General features: G+C 41.5%; 1 protein-coding gene across 1 annotated transcript in view; it reads left to right on the top strand.

Annotated features, from left to right (window-relative positions):
- The first annotated feature begins 4145 nt into the window (after positions 1 to 4145).
- LOC117397069 (sortilin-related receptor) overlaps positions 4146 to 18014 on the top strand; it is a 51915-nt gene continuing 38046 nt past the window's right edge. Inside the window, exons 1-2 of the mRNA XM_059010344.1 lie at positions 4146 to 4617; positions 17430 to 17546. Of these exons, the coding sequence (XP_058866327.1) occupies positions 4315 to 4617; positions 17430 to 17546 (420 nt within the window). The 5' untranslated portion in view covers positions 4146 to 4314. The remainder of the gene's footprint in view (positions 4618 to 17429; positions 17547 to 18014) is intronic.

The raw sequence follows: 18014 nt of genomic DNA, 5'->3' as shown, positions 1-18014 counted from the left end.
TACAGTAAATCTACAAGTATACTTCAACTTTTGCTTCTACTACTGCAAGAAATGGTACAATTTCACCTTTTTATTGCCAAATATCGGGTTTTGTTTAGCTTTATTTTGGTTTCTGTCTTTGCTTGTTGAATATAGCTGAGGAGGTTATTCTTCCCCCACCCTCCCCATACTGATATTGGGAACTTGCATCCACACTTTTAAAATGGTACATTGAAACAGTGCAGAGCTCAATTACCCCCCATAGCTGTTCCTAAGGACACTGGGGGCTGAAGTTGGTCCAATTCCCTCGTCTGGTGAAATGTATTATTTAGGATTATTCATTCTCTGCTGCCAAGAGCAGGGTGTGTTTCCCATCTCAAATAAATAATCCTCTTATTGACAGTAAGTTCATGAGCGTAGAGGAAGACTCAAATGAAATGCGAGAGCTACTGCAGCTGTGCTACAGAAGGACATGTTTTTATTCTTGAAATGTATTTGTTTACGATTGTAAGTCGCCTTGGATAAGGGCGTCTAAGAAATAAATATAATAATAAATAGGGTTTTTTATTGCAATCAAACCAAGGGGATCATTAAGCTGTCCGCCCCACCTACTGTGTGTGTGTTTTGAGGTGAGGAGGAACTGTTGAAGTGTCCCAGTGTTTTGAATGGATTGAAGAAGGCTGTTCAGTCTGGGTCCTTTTTGAATTCTACAGACTTTTCAAAACCAGGTAAAATCGCAGCAACCCCAGAGCCAACGGAATGGTTCTTGTTCACTCCTGTGCTTAATAACTGGAATATCAAGCGTGGATGTATTCCAAATAGAAAGCTTCTTGCCCAATCTTTCATCTGCGCAAACTGCCTTCCCCAATATTGGGAAATGGGCTGTTTTGCCTAATGCAGGGTGAGTCACTACTCACTATCTAATCACTCTCCCTGATACAAAATAAGCCAGCAGTCCCAGGACTGCCACTATCCATAACAATGAAGAATTGATGCTGGGCATTCATTCAAGACAACGGATGTTTCTAATTACCGTTTAAATGAATGGGTTTCTGAATAACCATTTGCTGGATATCTGTTTAAAAAAAAAAAAAAAAAAGTGTTCTATACAAAGCTTTATTCTCTCAGTTATTGTGCAATATTGTTTGAACTTACATTAAACTATTAGATTGATCTGTACAGTCCAGGTCTCAGATTGCTTCCCTTTGAAACAATATTTCAGGAAGTGGGGTAGCTCTATTCATTAACTTAAACCTAGCAGCTCTTACAAACTTAGAAGGGACATGGACATGGAGATTGAGATCACATTTGAATTAGAAGTCTTTGTCAGCCCTAGTTAAGATCAGGCAGACTAAACTTACATCTCTCCATCTTGTATTGATGGGAGAAAGTTACTGTAGTCTGTGGAACTCGATCTCATTCCAATATCAAACTAGGACAGCGTCCGTCTGCAATCCAATCTCCAAACGGACGTTATGCAAAAGTCAGAGCTCTCCTGTATCTGTCACATTTTTACTGTTTAATAAAGAATTCACCAGCCTCCAATGTTTCCCTGACAGTATATTCACAAGCCGCCTCTTCTGCCTGCAATTTATTTTTTTTTTTTTCCGGCAGTGATTTTAAAACCCACCTCTTGCATCCTTTGCATTGACCACTCATTAGGTAACATCCATCAGCGTGGAGAGATGGAGTTCTGCTATCCATCCTAACCGGGACTGACAGACACACTGACAGCATCCCAATTGAAATCGATTTGATCTCAAACTGCTGCTGATGGAAATGAACAGGTCTGATTTCAAATCGCTTTCAAAGTCTCAGTGGTAGATGGAAGTGAGCATCTAACCATGCATGCAAGACTCTGCAGTCTATTTAAAAAGTAAAACAGCAGGGGTAATATCTGAATGATTCAAATCTGGTGCTGTTTGCATAAACTGAATAAAACGTGCGTCATTGGCAATGTATAATTCATATTAGAATGCACAGAGATGGGAGTTATTAAATGTTATTATATATATATATATATATTTTTTTGTATAAAGCCTTTCCTGCGTTTTTGTTCAGCGGACAAGGGGAGCTTGTTCCTATTTGCCCAGCTGCGTCCCATCCGTTAACTGCGAACGGGTACTCTTTTTGTAGAGCTTACACAATGAGAGCCCTTACCAGGAGACATTTACTGCTTCTCAAGCTGCATAATGAAGCCTCATGCTGAACTGCTTCTTTGTTCAGGAACTGGAGTCCAATGTCTGATCACTCGCTCCCTGAAATGGAAACTGGGTAGTTGACCAACTTGGCATGAGTGTGACATATCAAAGTTAAGTAATGGAGTTGTCTTTTTGTTTAGTTTGGATATCATTTTCTGTTTGAGAAGAACAAGTTGAAAGCACCCCTGTGGCTTCAGCCAGGCTCTCAAACAAGTCTTCTCTCTGAGTTCTGCTGGTACACCAGAGTGTAACCATTAAACTGTCCCCCCCTGCAACACTCAGTGAATGGAAGAAATACACCAGTAAGGAATACAGTTTGAAATCTCAGACTGCAGAAAATACGTCAGCAGAACTTGAGGTCTGGAAATTAATCCAGTCAGGGAAATATTGGAGGTTGGGGAATGAATTTTGAAATAGTAATTACACAACGTGATCCAAGCAGCGGATGCTTGACTCTTGTGTAATGTTTTCAGATTGGATTGCAGACTGCAGAAGGAACCGGCTGCAGCCCCCGTGTGATATTGGAGACAACACTGAGTTTTACAGACCGGTGCAGATGGCAGTAGTTTTTACATGTTTAGTAATTTACTATGTTATCCATGTCTGAAATCCAGTATCAGTTGTGTATGGCAAATACAAGAGTAGATTTTCATTTTGCTTCACAATCTGAAGATGTTGTTTATTATAACCTCCTCCTGCTGCAGGTAGTATCGGGAGCATTTGATTTGAAAGGCTTCACTTGAGCGTTTGGGCTACGACCGTAAATCCGCAAAAGCTCTGTTTATCTTTATAATTTGACTGCGCAGGGTTAAATATTTCCTATTGTGGTCCATTGATCCCACATGAATCTGCTTTCACCTCCTGTAATGGGAACAAAGGAGCAGAAACAGCCCTCTGTTCCTCTGTGGGCAGAGTGGTTTTGTAGCAGAAATACGTGCAGTCTATTCATTTCACAATGAGGAAAGTGAACTCAAACATAAAAGAGCATGAACGCTGTTCATTCTCATTAGGCCACGTGAATAGACTTGATATTTTGAAAGCTACAGTTTAGCAACAACACACACACTGCATTAATTACTGAGCAACACATTGGTGCAAGGAATGAAAAACATGAAAAGCACTCACAAACTTTCGCTAAATTACTTTTGTTGACGTGTGACAGACATATGATACACTCAATAAATGAAGCTAAAGACGGTTCTTTGTAAGTCTTATTGCAAAAGCAGAGAGGTATGAGGGTAATCGTATCTTGTAATATTTGTTTATATGGAGAACAGCTACACTATTTGTCCCAAAACACAAAACTAGAAGTGGGAGTTTTTGTGAACAAAAAAGGTATCCCCGGTAGCACAATCGAAGGTGTGTGATATCCCATTGTAACAGATTTGTATCGTATCAGAGGTTAAAAGCTACATGGCGGTGAAAAGGTTCATTTCTACTGGACGGCACCTTTATTGAGAGAATCATAGAAACCAGCTGAGAACCAACTATAAATCAGAGCATCTAGTCTGTGTCACTGATATGGCCAGACAGGGGTTAAAACGGCATAAGTGGAAGGGTTATTTATTAATAGATAACGCTGGGGTAGGTACTTTGACTGAGATCAGGAGCTCTCTCCAGTTCTCGTTGCTGGCCTCAGGCATAATGTAATGTAGGCCAGATCAGCCAAAGGGTATTTATATTAGTGCCAGTAGCACCATCTGTTTTTTTTTACTAAAGCAATGCTTTAAATAATAATAATAATAATAATAATAATAATAATAATAATAATAATAATAATACTAGAAAAACTTTGGTTAGCTGTAAAATAATACAAAAGAATATAAACCAGCCCACATTTATCCAGTTCAAATCAATTTGACGTCTATTTGTATTTATTGTCGTGCGTTATTTTCACAGCAGTTATATTCAAAATTCGACTGCACATTTGGATTCGGTAACGTTACTTTATTCAGCCTGTGTATGCGGTGTTTTTAAGGATTGCTCAATTCAATTCGAGACCTCTGAGAATGCATTTGTGTTGATCTTTGTGATTGCTCGGACCTTCTTCATGTTATCGGGCTCAGCAGCCGCAGTTCATATTCTCTCCGCCGGGGGGGGCGAGTCCACGCACTGACTGGGGCGCATAACAAACATGGCGACAAGGCAGCCGTTCAGGATGCAGGTCCCGGTGCTTCTTACGGTATATTTCATACTGAATATAACTCCCGGGTGCTTTACTGAGACACTTCACCTGCACGGAGATTTGCGGTTATCCCTGCCACAGGAGAAAGGTTTTGCCTGGGTGAACGCGGAGAATGGGTACCTCGGAGCCGGGAGCCGGGACTGGAGCCAAGCTGTGCGGGGAGACCGTGAGCGGAGATCGGCGTCGAGACAGCAGCCGCACCGCAGCCGGAGGAGCACCGCGGAACCACAGCTGCTAAAGGTGTACGGGGAGGTAAGCGAGGTCGAGCGGAGCTTAAAATTGAATATGCATGGCTTTTACTGATGAAAATAGATGCAGGATAAAAAATAAATAAATAAATATGAATGTAATATTTTTAATAAAGCAGTTACAATGTTGTGCTTATGCAACTGTGAAAATAAGAAATGCATGTGCAAGTAGTGTTTTTATGCCCTACTGAACATTATTACTATGAAACAATATTCATGAACAAACCTCATTAAAACAAAGTGTCATGTCACTTATAATATATCCCTCGACGTTGTATTGGAAATATTGGAAGTGCGGTAAACTGTTAGCTACACAGTACAGCACCTTTGCGGACAGAAAAAACTACCACATGCAGCCCAGCAGTATTACATGATATTTATTTCTATTTAAATGACGTACTTATTAAGACAAACGAGCTTTAGAAAATGAAGTTATTAAACTCCCCCCCCCCCCCCCCCCCCCCGCGCGTTTGACAGTGTTTTTAAAACGCACAGCCTTTGTTTTGTGTTTACACAACAACCTAGAAATAAATGTCTCTTTCCGTGTTAATGCAAGCTTGTTGTTGCTGGGTTATAAAATGAACTGGTAGCATTGCCACAAATTAAGCTTGAAATCACAGATCAGGCGAATCAGTCATACTGCAGCTTTTTTTTATTTTTATATAAATAAAGTGCTTAGTTTATTGACTCGAATTAGTCGTTATTAGATCATTCATATGGATACGAGTTTAGCTACAGAATTAAAAAAAAACAAAAACGTATTACGTGCATGGAAAAGTTTCCATAAGGGGAAAAAAAGGACATTATTTATCATCGACCTTATCATTTTAACTGGCCCCGCCCCATCATAATGAATCTGAAGTAGGGGTCGATTTATTTTATCAAGCACCTTTACATTTCTATATTGCTTCTTGATCAAATACACAGAAGCTGGCATTTATAACCTCCTACCGGTGGGAGTCTAAGGCAGGGGCCTGCGTTTGCTTAGAGGTTACAAGCAGAGTGGCACCTTTTGGAGTTTCTGCTTTCAGATCCAATAGAAACTACACTAGGGATACATGCACAGTAATAAAAGTCAAACTCATATGTTTGTGAGAAACTGATCATGGTTGCCAGCTGCTGTATCCTTGCTATTTGAAGGCGGTTGCGCATATTGCTCTGTCTAGAAGGAAGCTCCTGTGATGGGCTGATGTGGCGTGCAGTAGCTGTTTTTCATTTCATGCAAATTGGTCTGCTGATCTGGCATTATTCCCCACAGTATTGCTTGCAGTGTTGGTGAGTAATGCATTATTATTATTATTATTATTATTTATTTCTTAGCAGACGCCCTCCCACGTTACAAGATATCACATTATTTTTACATACAATTCCCCATTTATACAGTTGGGTTTTTACTGGAGCAATCTAGGTAAAGTACCTTGCTCAAGGGTACAGCAGCAGTGTCCCTCACTGGGGATTGAACCCATGACCCTCCGGTCAAGAGTCCAGAGCACTAACCACTACTCCACACTGCTGCTGCATGAAATGTAACTCGTTACTGTAATCTGATTACATTTTTCAGTAACTTGTAACATTTTCAAAGAGAGACAGACAGACACACACACACACACACAGAGAGAGAGAGAGAGAGAGAACCCGTTCTGCAGACGCCTTCATTGCCTCTCATTGTTTTCTTGTATATTCAAATATTCATAATTTTAACTGGCATTTGGCAAGGGTTTACAAAGGAAGTTGCTCGCTTTCCTAATGGATTTTCATTTTGAAGCGGTTCTCGCAGAAAGACTCTGTCCAGTTAATAAAGTGGGTTGCTCTGCGCAGTTGGGTTCCACTGTTCGTTCAGAGCGATTTGTAATTTCAATCTCGTACTCTTCTTAGGCAATGTTTCCATTTAATGTTATCTCTCAGAAACCATTGAATAAAATGATGTGCCTGCGTTGGGACCTGTGCCAATTTTTTTTATTCTGTTTTGATGTACTCAGTCCAAGATGTAAATTATGGAGAATGTTGTGGAACTGTACAGCATTTCATCTTCAAGTAACGTTAAGAGCAACTTAATGAGCTTTAATCCAGTTGCAGTTGTATTAATTATTGTGGAAGATTTCATGTGATGTGCTGTACCAGCAGCTCCGAATAAATTATGTAGATTCTGGGGTCCTATGAAATCTGTATAGGATATCCACTTCATAATACTAAAGCAACTATCAAATCTATTCAGAATCATTTATTCAGAACTGTGAAGGATAATTATAGTAGAGTTCTCGTTCTGAATGAGCAACATTCTAAATGGATCATTTGCAAAACGACACACAGTCGTCTTATCTGCACTTTGTATTTTAAAAGCTTGATTTAGCTGTAGATTTCACAGCACGGGCCATATTTTAATGATTGCTTGTAATCGTGTGAGTGTTTATGCAACCATGATGGCAATGGTAAAGGTAAAAAGAACAGTCGCTTGTCCATTATTTTTATTGGAATGTAGCCTGGAACTCGTGGCGCTGTGGTTTCACTTGTGATCTGAAATGTGATGGCACTTGTTTCATACCGTAGCGCCGTATGGAGCAGAACGCCATGCTTATCTTTACTTTAGCCCGTATTTGCATATGCATGAATGGCTATTTTACTACAGTAGCTCAACGGCGCTTTTGTTCGGATACCGTCCAGGAGTCATGTGGCCTTTTTGTAATCAGATATTGCTAGCTTTTGCTTGACTGCAAATGCAGACTCCCACTACAGTATCAAGCCCCTTGTAGCGGATCATGTCGGTGTAAATGCTAAGCTGAAGCAAAACCTGCTTGAAGTCTTACTAATGAAGTAAAGCAATCATTTCCACATGTCCTCCTCTCTGATGTGGCGCTCTCCTGAGTATGCCGGTGAGATTGCACGCTCTGCTCTGTGCTTGATGAGGTGGAGCCGGGCCAGGAGACAGCTCCCTTCAGATCCAGTCGAGCCGCTGTGCTGTAGGACCAGCGGGCGGATATTTAATGTATTGTATTTAATAAGCCTTGCTGGGCTGTAATAAAAAAATAAGCTTGAATCTTCCTGCTGTCTACACTTGACCCTGGTATCTGGGAACGCAGAATCTTCTTGTGCAGCAACACGCAGCTTTACATGGGTGGCCCTATCTTCAGTCTACGGATTAGGCCTTTTATGTCGTAATGGGCCAGATAAGATCATACACAATAAAACTGTTTATGACACCTGTTGACAAAGCTTGCAGTACATTTGATAATGATTAGATTGTGTGACACTGACTACTGTTAAAGAATACCAGCTAATTTAGTGAGTTATTGTCGTTCTCTGTACAGCTATGGCAAAAGTTTTGCATCACCTAGAATTTTAGGCTTGAGACCTAATTAAGTTTTATTACTACAGCTCTGGGAGTACACCTACACGGTCTACACTGTTGCAGTTTCAGATTGCATTTGGTAAATGTTAATGCGTCTAAAGACCCAACCACTTCTCGTTTGGGTTGCATATCAGGCAGTTGTATCTCTTCCTGCTGTTGCTCGAGATGGGGTGTGTTTGAGATCTCGTTTGGGTTGCATATCAGGCAGTTGTATCTCTTCCTGCTGTTGCTTGAGAACTGTGTGGGCTGTGTTGTCATAATCACAAGTTTCTTGGTAAGCACGCAGTGACGGGCAGCAGGGCCGGAGCATGGGGAGTTAGCTAACTATTACCTTTCAACTCTGCCTGCGACTCTACAGGTATGCTGGCAGAGTTGGTCATGTTATCACATGAATGGAATAAGGGCGTCTATTCAGTGCCTGGCGAGCGATACAGGTAGAGAGTTATCTTCTCTAGATCTGCAGTGATAAAAGCAGAAAGGGGTTTGTTTTGTACCTGCTTCTATCGCGTGGCGGATATTAACCCTCGTAAAATGTTGAACAGTGAATGGCTGGCGAGGGAAATGCTTCACAATGGTTTCAAATATTTATCCTGGACGACCCTATTGACACTTGCATTCTTCAGTGTCTTCCAGACGGTGTCACACGTGAACCACACCTCTAATGATCCACAGCAGGGGGTTTCAGCGGAGGCGCTTGTGTGTGCTTATGTCACGCTTGACGTTTTTCCATGTATCTGGGAAAATGCTGGTGAAACCTGATATCAGCGTTGTCCTGCAGAAGTTATTGGGTGTATCAGATTGTGAGGCTAGCCTATACGGAGCTGTCTGTGTGTACAGCTGTCCGTTTGTAAGTGTTACACTGGAAGTCATTTTGATGTGCCATGATACCAACGCCTCATTTGCGTAATACATAATTACTGTAAATCTACATCTAAAACTGAAACGAAACTTTATATTGCCATGTTGTTATGCACGTACTGATAGTGCAGCCTGGTCATTAGCTTCTTAGTCATACTTACAGCACTGATTTTGAAATTGCAGCCGTGGCAACATACTTGCTGGTCGTTTTATACTGTGTTTGTTGTTCTCTGATTACGTTTGTCAGCTCTGTCTGCCTGGCTTCTGCGTCAAGGCCGATCTCTCTCTGAAGCAGCTGTGCTGTCTCGTGGGGTGAATGATTCACCTCTGATCCCCCTGTCACTTGGCTCTCTGATTATTTATAGAGCCGTTACCTGGAGATCACGGTCTACAGGGCTTATGAGAATCAAAACACAAAGACTTGAAGTAGGACAAAGCCTGGATGCCCGCTACAGCACCGTTTTCATTTAATTTCAAGTCTCCTGTGATTAATCTCTCCCTGACACGTCCCTGTGTGTCTGTATAGGAACAAGTTGATACAGCAGTGGTATTGTGTTAAATATAGTGTTAAATAAGGGCAGTGAAAAGGTGCGTTTTATTTTTCATGACTTGCAAAACATGTTTAAACCATATATCTGTGGAATCTATGGCACGCTTCACAAGTGATGTGTTTATTTTTTTTTTCATTCTGCAGTCATTCAGAGTTCCTCTTAGACAAAGAACCAGACAGAGAAGGAGATGTGATACCTTTTACTGGACTAACTAAACAACAATTCATCACCAGCTGTCAAGACCCCAAAGGTCTCTTCTTCAGGTGAAAGTAGAAAAGCAAGATTTCCACTTTAGAGAAAACAAAACAAAAAACTGGTGGGATAGCTTGACGAGATTACCCCTGATTTGAGACCAGAGAACACGTCAATCTGTTAAATATATGAGAGGTTCGCTCGTATAGACAGAATTGACCTGAGCAAGTCCATTGGTATGTTTAACCCAAGTATATACAGTTAATCCCCGTTTTGATGGTAACATGGAGGAAAAACGTGAACGACCAAAAGTGAATTATTTACCGTTTGTCAACTATTGCAGTAGGAAGGGTTTCACAATTGTTTGCTCAGCCGCTGGCACCTGTTAAATCAATTTGGAGAATAGACTGCGTTGGCCAGAGCGTGGAGCGGTGAGGAATGTGTGGTTGTTTATTGTGGATAAGCACCAGGGCTGTGCATTCGAAAATGAGGGAGGCAATAGACAGGCCAGAGTGGACGTGGATCCGTGCCTGAGATCTGGCCCCATTCTCTGGCTCAGTACGTCCGTTAGTCCTGCTTGTACTGTGTGCCTTGCACTAGCAATGGACTCTTTTTTTTGTTGTTGTTCAGGGTTCTGTTCCGCCAGCACTTTTTTTTTTTTTCTCTGTCTGTCTTTCCTGTACTTGGCTTTTGAAATGCATGATTCATTTTGTTTTGTACGCCGTGTGAAAAGCAGAAGAACCAGTTCCTCCTTCAGTCTCTGTGACTAACACACTGTCTCCCTGGCAGGTCGCTTGGTTTCGTTTCAATACCTGCGTGCTGTATGCCATGCATTGTTGATTTATTGACTACTTTGCTACAAGACATGCAAATGAAAGGGAGAGTATGTATCCATACCGACTGTACAACACACATACCTCTGTCACGATACGATATCTCGTGCAAAGAAAGCATCACGTCATTCTCAATACAGAATGAACCGTTATACCCCTCGTAATAATAAAACAGATACAGACTGCTACCATACACATTGCAGGGCCTGCTGTATCGTCACATTTCAATACTGTACAGCAACGTCCCTTTAAACTAATGTGATATTAAGTGGGGTGGAAACACATTATGACTGCTCATCAAATTATATTAGCGTGCTGATAACCTTTCCCTCATCGACTCCCGTTAACTTCTGTTCGGGGCGTGGTATAATACGCAGAGGATAAGTAAGTTAACCCGCTAGCTACGGAACTGTAATCTTCCTCAAACAGCTTATTGACTGTGTGGGGTCTTGTGTGATTTAGCAAACGCTGAATGCCGCTGGACTCCCATTTGGAGTTTCCTTTGTGGCTGTTGTTTTGAGTTTCTCTCCTGCTTGTATTGTAATAGGATCAATCTTTTTAAAAGCACGCTGGAGACGCAGTGCAGCACATACAGTAGCAGCTCCGTTGATTTACTTGCATGAGCCTGTGTGTTAAGGACCATCCTGCGGTGTAAGCCGCTACTCCCGCAGGGACTTTTTGGCTGGAAAACAGAAGCAGACCCTGCATTAAACGGAGCATCATTCATCTGGTGTTGTAGGTTAATAGCAGACCCTGCGTCGCACAGCACAGCGCTGGGATATCTGAGACACACTGGCTTGCTCGTTAGAACCACAGTAACGCCTGCATATCGTCTTGTGTAGTCAATGCAAGCAAATGTTAGTTTGCTTACCACTACGTTCCCACAATGTTAATGTTAACACTGTGCGATATTTAAAATAGCCATGTGCTTGTCTGATTACCTGCATGCTGCAATGTGACTTCAACACCGCTGGTCTTTTAGTAGAGTGAAGAGATCAGCAGAGGTGAAAGTTCACTTCGTCACAGGATGGGAAGGAAACTAGGAAGTAGAGGCAACAAGCAGGCAACTGCGCAATAAGGATTAGCAAGCTCAAAGACACATTTAAAAAAGGAACAACTCATCACAAGCAGGACTGCATTTCAATCCACTGTTTTAGCTAGTTTTACAGACCCCAAATGGCACTTATCTTCCACCTACTGTACATTAAAAAAAAACTGAACGTTTGAGACCAATATATTGAATTGACGTGGAACTATTCATTGATCCAGAATGGTCACGTCGAAAAGAGATTCAGAGCTACAGGAGAGAGCGGCACACCGCACCTTGTGTATGTTATGATTTTTAGCTGTGTGAAGTTTAGCAAGCGGCACTGGATTTTAAGGGAAGACCCTCATTGATTAGCTTTTAGTCTGTTGAATCTGGTGAGGATTCAGCAGCTCTTTGGATTTATGGCCCTGTGTTCTTGTCCGTGGCTCGCCGGTCGATATTGTACTGCTGTTTTGTTCTAATTGCAGCCATGGAGCTGATCTCCAGTGCAGGCTCTGCTGCTGTCTGCTACAGTATAACATGATATACAGGTACGGCAGCGCAGCTAGTTATCAATCTCCGGGATATAAATAATAGGAAACCTAGACGCACTTTACAGGCTTGCTGTGCCCTGGTACGTGCTGTGAAAGTGAACAGGGGTACGGCACAACGCTGACATCAAACCAGAGGTCAGTTAGAGTTACAATTACAGCACAGTTGTTTGCTGAAACTGCAATGCAATGTTTTTCACTTACAATTCTGCTGCAGTAATTGCACTTATAATTACAGTTACTCTAAAGTAACAAACCACTACACGTATTTAACACGTGCACTCATTTATTCTGAATAACCAAGCAATAATCGCAGTTAAAAATACAGAAACATAGTATAGAACTTTTTTTTTTTTTTTCAAACAAATGGGGTCGCCAAAAGTGGTTGAGAATGATCGGATAACAAATAAAGATGTAATTGATCAATTATACGATACGAATACAATTGTGCAGGCATGCCAAGGTTCTACTACAATTAAGATTAGTTGCATTGTAATTACAATGAATTATGAAGCGTCTTTTTTTGTTTGTTTGCTACCGTTTGTTTTTGACTGCATGTCTCTGTTAAGCGGTCGTAGCCAACAAAATAAAACCCTAAACCCTGCCTGTCTTTCATTAGCTGCATCTCGGTCTCAAATGTGCGGTTTTGAAAGAAACACATGTTACATAAAATAAAATAAATGACATCTGGTCTGGTACTGCACTAGGTTAAAGAAAGTTCACTTTCTGTGCTTTACTCTCAGGAAGTCTGCGAAATGTTTCACTTCCTGCAGGTTCAAAGCATGTCCATCATTAAGGGAAGCAGCTTATTGGTTCATGACAGGTGTTCAAAGTGTGGGGACAGTTTCACTCTCCAGGGGAACTGATCAGTGAAGTGCAACTTTGAAACAAGGCTTGAAAAACAGATTTCTTTAACCTAGTGTCGTACCAGGTATCATGTTTTAAAAGAATGACAGAAAAGTGCACGACAAGTAACAGGGATGTGAATTAGACTCCCATTGCACAGCAGTCCGATCCATTCCTGCTTTTGAGTTTAATAAGACACACCTGAGCTTGTTACCTACGCACTGTGGCTAATCAAGCTCCTAGTAAAACCTGGAATGGGTGTTGCAACTGCTATGCAATAGGAGTCTTATTTATTATATATATATATATATATATATATATATATATATATATATATATATATTTAGCAGCAACAACTGTGTTTTTTTTTTAAATTTTTTTTTAACTAACTGTCAATCAGTTACCTACAGCTCTCCCCAGGAGACAGACATTTTGTTTTGTCAATAGTGAAATGGTATTAAATGGGAATAATGGCTGAACGATAGGGCTGTAATGGTACATACATGTCGCGATATCTGGGTGATTTACAAGATGTGTCATGACACACATGATGGTCCTGATGGCCTACTTGTGCAGTATGAAACATTAGTAAATTCAATAATGAAGAGTATTTTGTTAAAAGACAAAACATAAATGATACAGGGATGTATTTAACGATGCACCAAACTATAAAACAGATGCTTTCTTCATTGAAGAGCATCAGGTGAACTACAGTGAGCTGTGCTGTGCTCACGATGCAATGCAGTGTCACGTAAAGATACTGACGCATTGATGCATGTGGGCTAATTCTACCTGCGACCCAAGCTGGATTCAAACCCCACCTCCTGAGGTGAAAAGCTAGTGAGATAGTCTCCCTCCTGTCACTTACCCAAGCCAATTTAGATTTCACTAGGTCATCTTCCCTTGTGTTCGCTACTGTAGTTGACATACGTCTTTGCTTGTTAAGACTTTCAAAACCTTTGGTTCATTTCATTAGAATAAACATTGGCTTCACTTTTCACTTCTTTACCTTTTTTTTAGCAACGATGCAATGTCGGTGTGTGATGAATGACAGTGTTGTTTTCAGAAAGGATTCTGGGAGCGTGATACATTCATGTTCATCATAACCTCCTAATTCGTGGAAGGAATTGCATGCTGTTGTACGTTTATTCCTGATGTTATTGATAATGGAAATCAGATTTGCTTTATCTACTGTATCATGACATACAATTTTATACATGGCGCCAGGCTAATTGCATTTCCAAGACAAAAAAAAAAAAAAGCACTGAAATGAAAATAGCATTATTAAGCTGACCTGTGGGGGCAGCTTGCAAGTTTTTTCATAAATTCTCCATTCAGAGAAATATTAACCCTTCTGTGGCAGTCATTTTTACAAACATTTTGTTTGCTTATTTTACAATAACGCCATTTCTCTCCGATTTGTTCCAGGGTTATACTGATAAGATGAACGAGCAAGAAAATTACCTCTCCGATTTTTTTAGAAAGCCTTTTATTTATTTAAACATTAACCTGTAGCTTTTGTTCGTTTTTTTACGCTTTTTAAAAACTAGACATTTCACTCTGAGTGTTCCCTGTGTCCTGTATGGGAGCGTCGTGATTTTTGAATGAGGTTTTTAATTTGATGCCTTGCCGCTGATATCACGCCCACGGGAATGCTTTGTTTTTGTTCAGTTTCTCGTCTCCTTGTAAATTGAAGAGACAGAATGACAAGTGAAGAAGCAGTCAAGGCCGCGCTGTGTAGGAGGGAAACTCTGTGGTTTTCTGCTGTGTCTGTCTGTGCCGTGAGCAGAAAGGAGGTGGGTTTATCACTGCCCACCAATTCCTCTTTGAAACCGGATTGAAAGACAATTCTGATTTTGGTACATGTGAATTCAGACGATTTTGTGAAATGTTTAATGATTGATTATCACGATTTATCTGATTAACAGTGTGTGTTATAGATCAGTTGTAGTTATGGGTGTTTTTTTTATTTTGCGAGCCGCAATTAAACATTTATTGATCAAGCCATTGCCCTACTGCCCTCTTTGGAGCCTCACATACTGTAGCTAACTACCCACTAGGTCCTCCTGGTCTGTCTGTCTTTACTGAGCCACCACGGGCAGGTCTTTCGAGTTCTGACCTTCACCACCAATCTGGGTTCTTGGCAGGCAGTCCACGAGGCTGGCGGGGAACGTGGTTAGTGTGGCCGGCGACGCTGCCCAGGCTGTGGGCTTGTCTCCAGTTCACTGTCCACAATCTTTCCATGCCAGCTAAAAAAAAAAATAAAAAAATAAATAAAGGAATGTTACTCGTTTCTAATAGACTACATCTGCTGTCTTTGTTAAATAATTTCTCGGAATAAAAATAAAATAATTTTTATTACTTCCAGCTAAAACCTCCCCCCCCCCCCAAAAAACAAGGAAATGGGTTTTAATTTAATGTTAACAGAAAACAATTCTGACAGCTTAAAGAGCAACCTGCATGGGCTATTCAGCATTTTCTTCTTTGTATTGTCATCCAAGTGACTTACTGTGTGCCGTAATAATCACACCGTACCTGACGGTTAAACATATTTGCAGAATCGGATTACAGCCAAATGCAAACCGAAACGTCTGTAGGAAGTTTGGAATGTGTGGTAAAAGTTTGAAGATCAAAATCAAGGCAGTTGTCATGTTCACTATATAGAGTGAGTGATCAGCATACCTGAACGAGAACCCTAAAAATGGCAAAACAGGAAGGGGCTTGTTTGAATGAACTGTATTGCTAAGGAGAGAGATTTAGTTATTAGACCTTCAAACCCCTTTTTTTTTTAAATAACCTCTTATGTACTAGTCCTCTTGTTTGAACAAAGGCCTGAGGTCCCTGAAGATGTCTGTGCTGCACTCTTAATATAACAAGCCCATTCACTCCTCTGGGCTCTTCTTTCTAGAAGGCTCTTTCTTCTGCTCTCCATAGTGCTGCATTGTGACCGGTGCAGAGGAGAACTGATTGAGAGCACACAGGGGGCCTCGCTTCTGCCACGAATGCCTGTACGAGTCATTGACACGCACAGAATACCCGTGTAACCAGCCGGGGTGAACGAGGGAGAGGGAGGCTCTCGTTCTGCTCTCTGATTTTGGGTACTGACACACAGCGGCCGGGAGAGAATCAATGCCATTGTGACATCTCCATTTCCTCACAAGGAATGAGGAGGCGTCTGTTTCCTTGGTGTGTTTCCCTGTTGTCTGCTTCGCTCCGTGCCTTTTTTGTTCTAATTAGTCCGTTTCTCCTGAGCTGGTGAGGCAAGGGACACTGGTGCTCAATACAGTCTAGCGGGGGAGTAGCGATTTGTCCTGTATCGAAGAGTCGTGAGCCTCTCTTTACATGATGTATCGTTTTGCAGTAGAGGTAGGTATCGTTACAAGATGGTGATACTGCATCTAATCCAGTCCAGCTCAAGTATTCCAATAGGGGCTACTTCCGCTTAGTTTTATTGCAAGCCCTTGAGACCTTCAGACACTCTCCCACTCTTTCTTTGCATGCACACCTACCCTGGAACCCTTTTCAGCATCACATAGGGTTTCATTGCCACCTCCCCATGTGAGCTGGCATTTCCCCACTGGAAGACGACACCACGAGAGATTCCCTTCGCAGCTCTGTTTACTCCTTCTGTTTTAGCAGAGCTCTTGCACTGCTGTAAAAACAACCATTGATTTTTCAGGTGCTGACATTTTATAGGAGCCATATAAAACTGTAAGAGCTTCTGAAAGGTCTTTAACGGGACACCACTTAAAGGGCGTGCATGCCACAGTTAATAGAGTGTATTGGTGTCTCCTTTTAAATGGCTTGACTGCAGCATTGCTCTTCAAATAGTGTACTGGGTGACCTGGGTTTTAAAGAGTTTCAGTTAACAGCACAATCAGATGTCTTCACATAATGTAGAGCAGGGTAATGGAGCAAACCAGTTTTCGTGGGTGTTATCTAATGCATTCTTAATTTAAATAGACACCTGTTTCTGTGGTACACATGTTTGTAATTGCACTGATTGGTTGCAGGGTTTAACATAGGGCAAACTGCAGAACTAAAGACACAGGGGGGAGCCTACCTGTTGGAGAGCTGTTATTTAAAGCTGCAACAGAGCTGTTTGCTTTCTATTTACCTTTCTTATGCAACTCCCACTCTGTTGGTAAATACACGACCGTGCATTCATCAGTTTTAAAGTGTTGACCTGCTTGTGGTATTTGACTGTTTTTAAACTAAGCGGCTGTAGTTTGAAAGCTCTAAAGTTCAGAGGTTGGTTCCTGGAGGATAAAGAGAGTGACATGAGAGTGATGTACTTGCAGCTTCTCAGAACAGTGTTTTATGTTCTGTCGCTGCTCTATATCAATTGCTTTGTTTAGCTCAGGAATACGCTCCTCTGCCGCCGCGCTTGCTTAAAAATTAGCAGCATTGTCAGGATGAATTGAAAATAAAGTCTTCATAATGCTTGCAAATAATGTAACTTTTTGTCTTTTACCGCAAAACATTTGTAACCATGTACCGGGAACCTGATTCTGCAGAGAAGAGGTGTGTGGTTTCTAATTCTGAGGCCATGAACTGTACTTTGTTCCTTAAATCTGTTCCGTCCTTCACCACCTTCTTTCCTCCCTTGCAGGTCAGCCTGAATGACTCCCACAATCAGATGGTGGTCCACTGGGCCGGGGAGAGGAGCAAAGTCATTGTGGCGCTTGCCAGGGACAGCATTGGAGCGCCGGGGGCAAAGCGTAGCTCGGTGCGTATTCAATCAATCCAGTGACTTGCATGATGTTCCTATCTTTTGTTTTTATGGCTCTTTATCCCCTCGAGTATGGCTATTCCATTGGATCCCAGTACAAGTGTTCTAATCTACTACTCTCGGCTCTCGGTCTTAAATTCTGTCTTAATGAAACTGTATTCCAATGTAATTCTATTGAGAGAGAGAACAAAAAAAGGCCTTGGTCTGTGCTCCCTGTAATATGATTCAAAAGAACTAGATGAAGATGTAACAGATAAAACAACAATGAATACATCATTTTAAACAAGCATTGGATTCTGCAGCGGAGGGGCGGGGTCTCATTTCATTAGTCTCTGCCCAGGAGTTCAGCATCGCCTCCTGTGTGCTGCTGTATGTGGATCCCTGCGCTGCACTCACAGGTATTCTGCTCTGCTCTGGCCCATCTGCAGGTGTCTGTGTGCTGATTCATCCCCCCTGGGGGTTCCT

Source organism: Acipenser ruthenus, chromosome 40 (assembly GCF_902713425.1).
Source record: "Acipenser ruthenus chromosome 40, fAciRut3.2 maternal haplotype, whole genome shotgun sequence".
NCBI classification, from domain to species: domain Eukaryota; kingdom Metazoa; phylum Chordata; class Actinopteri; order Acipenseriformes; family Acipenseridae; genus Acipenser; species Acipenser ruthenus.
Note: the sequence above shows the minus strand (reverse complement) of the source record. Positions and strands in the feature narration are given on the sequence as shown.